Below are 6,471 nucleotides of genomic sequence, written 5' to 3'. Positions count from 1 at the left end.
AGTTCTATATTTTAAACACAACTCAAGATCCTCCTCTCCCTCTACTGCTGCTTCATACCTACACAAGTCTGCAGTGTGGGACAGCAGTCAGTCGAACGACCTGCTTTCTGCTTCTGGCTTTTGTATCTTCACCCCCTTTTCTCCTTATTTACCCAGGTCAGAGGCTGTGATTTAAATCCCACCTCTTGCCCACTGGTCCAGCTCTGGGAAGTTCTGGAAAACCACTCTTCTCTGTCAAATTTCTCATCTGGAGCAATCCCAGAGACCGTTTTTGTGATGATCAAAAGAGGTGATAATTAGTGGGCCCTCTAAGAGCCTGTTTCTCTTATCATTTGAACTTGTCTCCTTTTCTGAATTAGAAGACTTCCAGCTTTGAAATCTGGTGTGAAGCCAGGGGGCCAATGAGTATAGAGTTTGTACCTTCTTGCCATTCCTCAGCAGTCCCAGCAAATATGCTCCAACTCTCTACGGGTTCACAAAGTCAGAGAGGGGCTCACTTGTGAAACTTACAAAAGGTCTCCATTTTTAGCCGAAACCGCCTTATGCAGGCATTTAGGGCCTGGTAAACAGTGTGCGTGAGAAGGAAGAGGCGGGAGGAGAGAGATGGAGAGATAGAAACTACACACCCACACGCCTGCCTTCTTATTTGCTGGCGCAGACATATATCAGCTCACAAAGAGGCGCAGTGGGAAATGAGTAGAAAAACTCTGGGCTGTTCCACCTGCTCACCTTTCTCGGAACACGGCTCGCATCTCTCCCATCTCTCCTGGGCCTGCGCTCAGCAGCTTGCTAAGCACCCAGAAAGCAGAGTGGCTGGGGGGGCCTGCAGCCTGCACTTCTCTCAGTGCCTGCCTCTCTTCCTGCCTCTCCTGCTTTTCCCAGTCACTGGACTGAACTCAGCCCTTCACCCCAGCACCATGTCACAGATCCAAACCCCCCAGGAGGCATTGCTCTGGGCCTTGAGAGACCTTGAGGAGAAAAGCTTCAAGCTCTTCAAGTTCCACTTACGGAACAACTGCCTGCTTGAGGGGAAGATGCTGCTGGCGCGTGGGGAGCTGGAGGGCCTGAGCCCAGTGGACCTGGCTTCTCGGCTCATTTCCCTGTGCGGAGCACGGGAGGCCGTGAAGGTGGTGATTAGTGTCCTGCGGGCCATGAACCTGTTGGAACCTGTGGACCGGCTGAGCCACATCTGTCTGAATGGTGAGTGCAGTGGGAGACAAGGGGACCTCAGTCCTGGGGGACTCCCCCACCCCCGTGACATTTCCAGAGACTCCCACAGCTTATAGTGGGAGTCTCTTGCCCTCACTCTTGCCCTCTGTCTGTACCAAGGAGCACCAGTGCCCAGGGGCCTGGTGGTCTCCAGCTGAAGGCTCTGACAGCTGCTGGGGGAGAGCCTGAGCCGAGGGTGGGGTCTTATAGAAGACTACACTCATCTTGTAGCCATAATGTCCTACCTCCTACTTCTGATTTTAGTGCCAGGGAGAGGAGGGCAGAGGAGAGGGGCTTAGAGACTGAGGGTGGTATTGGTGAAGGGGTTTCCACTAACCAGCCAAAATGGCCTTGGGGTGGGTGGGGGTGTCAGACCTTTGCTCAGCTGCTTCCCACAGAGGACAGCCTGCTCGGGGGTCCTGCTCTCTCAATCCTCTGGTGGATCGATGCTGCCCTAGAGAAGAGGGTGGCCGGGGAACCCAGAAAGTCTCCTATCCCTTCTCGTGGGGTGCAGGGAGAGCCTGTGCTCCCTCCATAGCCTCTGTCACACCCAAGAGCTCCGTTGACAGAGTCAGGTCTTCTGCCCGGGAGCTGCTTTATCTTGAGTGCCCGGCTTGATCATTACCAAGAACAGGCTCCCATTACTTCCTTCGCCATCCTCCGGCTTCCCTTTCCTTTCTCCACTCTGTCCTCACCATTTCAAATGAAGGTGTTTCAAAGAAGCATTCAGACATTCACACACACCGAGACTTTTGCACACATACATAGTCTTACAAACACCCACCTGCTGATGCTCACCGACACACCTTCCTCACACAAAAGTACACAAGCTTGCAGAAGCGTCCTCTCCTGAGCCTGTGTGGATACAAGCACTCACTCATACCCCACCGATATGCGCACACACAAAACACAAGCTTGCACACTCATACAGATGTGTGTGTAGGCACACACACATGTCCAGGGGGCCCTCCCCTTGAAGCTCGAAGTATAAACCTGAGGAAGATACAAGTTAGAGAGCAGACAAGATGAAAGTAGAGAGCAGAGCCCAGAGTTTGAAAGGCCCCCTTGGTCTTTATTACCCTCTGACTGGCTAACCCCCCACATGTCTGGCTCAGATTACAGAGAAATGTACCGAGAGCACGTGCGCTGCCTAGAGGAGAGGCAAGACAGAGGAATCGGCTGTAACTACAATCAGCTGCTACTGGTGACCAGGTTGAACCCAGAGAGCACAGATCTGTCCGCCTGTCCCCTCCCAGAGCAGGAGCTGGACTCTGTCTCGGTGGAGACTCTGTTCGATCAAGGAGAGAAGTCTTACCAAGCCCCGCCCACAGTGGTGCTACAGGGGTCCGCGGGCACCGGAAAGACAACGCTGGCCAGAAAAATGGTGCTGGACTGGGCCATGGGCACTCTGTACCCAGGCCAGTTTGATTATGTCTTCTATGTCAGCTGCAGAGAAGTGGTCCTGTTGCCGGCGGGCACACCGGACCAGCTCCTCTTCTGGTGTTGTGGGGACAACCAGGCGCCTGTCAAAGAGATGCTGAGGGAGGAGGAGCGGCTGCTGTTCATCCTGGATGGCTTTGACGAACTGCAGAGGCCCTTTGCAACAGGCTTGAAGAGACTGAGTCTGAATCCCATGGAGAACGTGCTGCACCGTCTAATCAGGAGAGAGGTGTTTTCCAGGTGTTCCCTCCTCATCACCACCCGGCCGGTGGCTTTGCACAGTCTGAAGTCCTTGCTGAAGCAATCGCGCCATATTCACATCTTAGGCTTCTCTGAGGATGAGAGGAGGAGGTATTTCAGCTCTTATTTCGCCGACGAGGAGCAAGCCAGAAATGCCTTTGACATTGTGCAAAGAAATGATGTGCTGTACAAATCATGTCAAATTCCAGGCATTTGCTGGGTGATCTGCTCCTGGCTCAAGGAGCGGATGGAGAGAGGCAGAGAGATCTCAGAGAATCCCAGTAATGGCACGGACATCTTCATGGCCTATGTCTCCACCTTCCTGCCGCCCAGTGATAAGGCAGACTGTACCGAGCTTACCAGCCACAGGGTCCTGCGTGGTCTGTGCTCCTTAGCCGCTGAGGGGATCCAGCACCAGAGGTTTATATTTGAAGAAGCTGATCTCAGGAAGCACAATTTAGATGGGGCCAGCCTTGACGCTTTCCTGAGCAGCATGCCCTACCAAGAGGGAAGTCATACGAAGACATTCTATACCTTCCTCCACATTAGCTTCCAAGAGTTTTTTCATGCCGTGTCCTACCTGGTGAAAGAGGACCAGAGCGACCTGGGGAAAGAGTCCCACAGAGAACTGAGGAGTCTTCTGGATGAAGAAAAGGAGGAAGAGAATGGGGAGATAACCCTCAGTATGCAGTTTTTATTGGACATATTGAAGAAAGAGACCTCCTCGAACTTTGAGCTAAAGTTCTTCCTCAAAGTTTCTCCCTCGCTAAAGCAGGAGTTGATGTATTTTAAAGAACAAATGAAATCTAAAAAGCATAAAAGGGCCTGGGATTTGGAATTCTCCCTAAATCCATCTAAAATAAGGAATCTGGTGAAGGGCGTTCAGATAAGTGATGTATCGTTAAAGGTGGGACAGTCAAATAAGAAATCCCACGACAGGAAATCATTTTCTGTCAAAACCAGCTTGAGGGATGAACAGAAAGAGAATCAAGGTCCTGTTGTGGGCAAAGATAATACAGCAAAGACACAAAAAGAGACTTCTAATGGAAAAGGCAGAGAGATGGAGAAATGAGAGATGCGGAGGATAGGCGCAGTAGGATGGAAAGCAGATAAATGGGACAGTAGAGCTGAAGGATCAGGAGTGTTGGGGGGAGGGGTGGGGGAAGGGAAGACAGAGTGTAAAATGGAATGGAGAGATGAGAGATTTAATTAATGGGTACTGGAAAGAGTGGAAGGGAAAGGGGGAAATAGAAAAGAAAATTAGATAATACGGGATCAGAAAACTTGGAACATAGGCTATGGGGCAAGGCCATGTGGACTGAGTCCCTAGGAACAATCACACACACCATTAATGGCTCAAATTCAGTTATTTAGCATCCTGTTCACCTAGAGAAGCTGTTTATAACCTTCTCTACTTGGAATTTAGTGTTAACATCCAGGACCAAACATGGGAAGGAGCTCTTTTCTATTAATAAACTTTTAAATATAATAAACTGTGGATTGTGCTCATTCTATAAGATTGGGTAATGTGAAGCATATCAATATCAACATTTAAAGGAAATAGTATACTGTGTCTTAATGGAATATCCCTTTGACTCTCTATTTGTGAATAATTGCTGCTTAAGTAAATAGTAGCTTTGCATCTTTCTAGAAACTTCTAGAATTTCTGTGTTGGAAATGAACCATATCTTGTCACAGACCTCTCATCTTAGAAACTCTTCCATGACTTGACCTAGCTCTGTACTAATACCATGTCACTTGTTGTCCGCAGTGATGCTGTCACCTCCCTTTTCTTTTTAGAAAGTCCAGTTAGGGGACACCGGGTGGCTCAGTTGGTTAAGCGACTGCCTTTGGCTCAGGTAATGATCTCAGGGTCCTGGGATCAAGGACCTCATCAGGTTCCCTGCTCAGCCGGGAGTCTGCTTCTCCCTCTCCCACTCTCTTGCTTGTGTTCCCTCTCTTGCTCTGTCTCTCTCTCTTTGTCAAATAAAATCTTAAAAAAAAAAAAGAAAGTCCAGTTAGTTCCCAGAGATAACTCATAATCTCTTTTTCTGCTCTGGGTCCCTCTGTATAGAAAACAAGAAGAATTCAAAGGAATTCTAGATGTAAGTAGGGTCAGTTTCCGACTCTCTTTTAACGGATGAGGAAATTGAAGTTCAGTTAGGAGCCCCATCAATTTCTGGGGTTCCTCAGAGAGATCTCTTATTTCTTGCCCCTCAGCCAACAAGGTAGAGGCCCTTGAGAACCTGGTGCAGACACAGAAAACCTACCCCTGCTCCAGCTGTTGCTGCTGGTATCATCACAGCCAAGAATGCCAAGGCTGCCTTGAACCCTCAGTGCCCCATAGGAAGGTTACAGACACTCCTCATTTTGCTTTTCATACAAATTTATTCCTGTCATGACTCCTCACAAGTCAAGTCTTTGTGTACCAATTCCAGCAATCTACTGGACATGGCCAGATGTCTGAATCCAAGGGAACTTAGCTTTAGGTAGTCAACTTGGGATATAGTAACAGTATCTTAAAGATAAAGAGTTAGTAACTATTACTAACTCTTTTTCACACAACAAGTTTGGTGGTTCCATATTTGATAATTATATACATAGCATACTGAACACATAGATGGTATTTGTATACAGAATATGTGTAACAAACAGTATGTGCGTGTGTGTATACTTATTTAAAGAGCAATTTGTATTGCATTACTACAGAGGCTGGCTGGCATCCAGTGAGCGAGGCTGTGCTGCCGCCCAAGGGCTTAGATGGTCACAGCAGACCAGCTCCTGAATGTCAGAGAATTTGGGAACAATGGAACAGGTGCCCAGCCACACTGCTGGATTTTCATGGGGCCAAGGAGGCCTGTTTAAAAAAACAAACAGGGGCGCTTGGGTGGCTCAGTGGGTTAAAGCCTCTGCCCTCGGCTCTAGTCATGATCTCAGGGTCCTGGGATGGAGCCCCACATCAGACTCTCTGCTCAGCAGGGAGCCTGCTTCCTCCTCTCTCTCTCTCTCTCTCTGCCTACTTGTGATCTCTATCTGTCAAATAAGTAAATAAAATCTTTTAAAAAAACAAAAAACAAACAAACAAACATGGATCTAACATCCAATTAAGGTTTAGAGATGGTATTTTGCTTAGGATTCATGTTCAGTTTAAAGTAGCTGAAGCAAAAATTAAAAGACCCATGCATTTTTTAAAGATAACTGGCTTCTAGTTTTAGCTATGTCGGGTCTTTTTTTTTTTTTTAAGGTTTTATTTATTTATTTGTCAGAGACAGCAAGAGAGGGAACATAAGCAGGGGGAGTGGGAGAGGGAGAAGCAGGCTCCCCACTGAGTAGGGAGCCTGATGTGGGGCTCAATCCCAGGACCCTGGGATCATGTCCCAAGCCGAAGACAGATGCTCAATGACTGAGCCACCCAGGCACCCCTTTCTGGCTCTTTCTAACAATGGCATCAAGGCTTTCACTCTCTCTCCTCTCTGTTGCTCTTTTTACAGTTGTCCTTTCTTCTTATTTCGGAGAGTGATTCTAATGTGTCAGTGAAGATGGCCATATGGGTTGTTAATTAAATCACCCTTACAGTCAACA

General features: G+C 48.3%; 1 protein-coding gene across 1 annotated transcript; it reads left to right on the top strand.

Annotated features, from left to right (window-relative positions):
- The first annotated feature begins 709 nt into the window (after positions 1–709).
- On the top strand, positions 710–4,344 carry NLRP10 (NLR family pyrin domain containing 10). Its single transcript, XM_032359003.1, has 2 exons — positions 710–1,200; positions 2,325–4,344. The coding sequence occupies exons 1-2, from the start codon at positions 918–920 to the stop codon at positions 3,959–3,961; spliced, it is 1,920 nt and encodes a 639-aa protein (XP_032214894.1). The 5' UTR covers positions 710–917; the 3' UTR covers positions 3,962–4,344.
- Positions 4,345–6,471: the final 2,127 nt, after the last annotated feature.

This window comes from Mustela erminea, chromosome 9 (genome assembly GCF_009829155.1).
Source record: "Mustela erminea isolate mMusErm1 chromosome 9, mMusErm1.Pri, whole genome shotgun sequence".
Classification (NCBI taxonomy): domain Eukaryota; kingdom Metazoa; phylum Chordata; class Mammalia; order Carnivora; family Mustelidae; genus Mustela; species Mustela erminea.
The sequence above is the reverse complement of the archived record's forward strand: the minus strand, read 5'-3'. Positions and strand labels throughout refer to the sequence as shown.

What these genes read in the sequence shown, in the direction of transcription:
- NLRP10 (XM_032359003.1), top strand. Translation starts at nt 918, where the DNA reads ATGTCACAGATCCAAACCCCCCAGGAGGCATTGCTCTGGGCCTTGAGA. An exon ending in GAGCCACATCTGTCTGAATG is followed by an intron (nt 1,201 to 2,324) that starts GTGAGTGCAGTG and finishes TGTCTGGCTCAG; the next exon opens with ATTACAGAGAAATGTACCGA.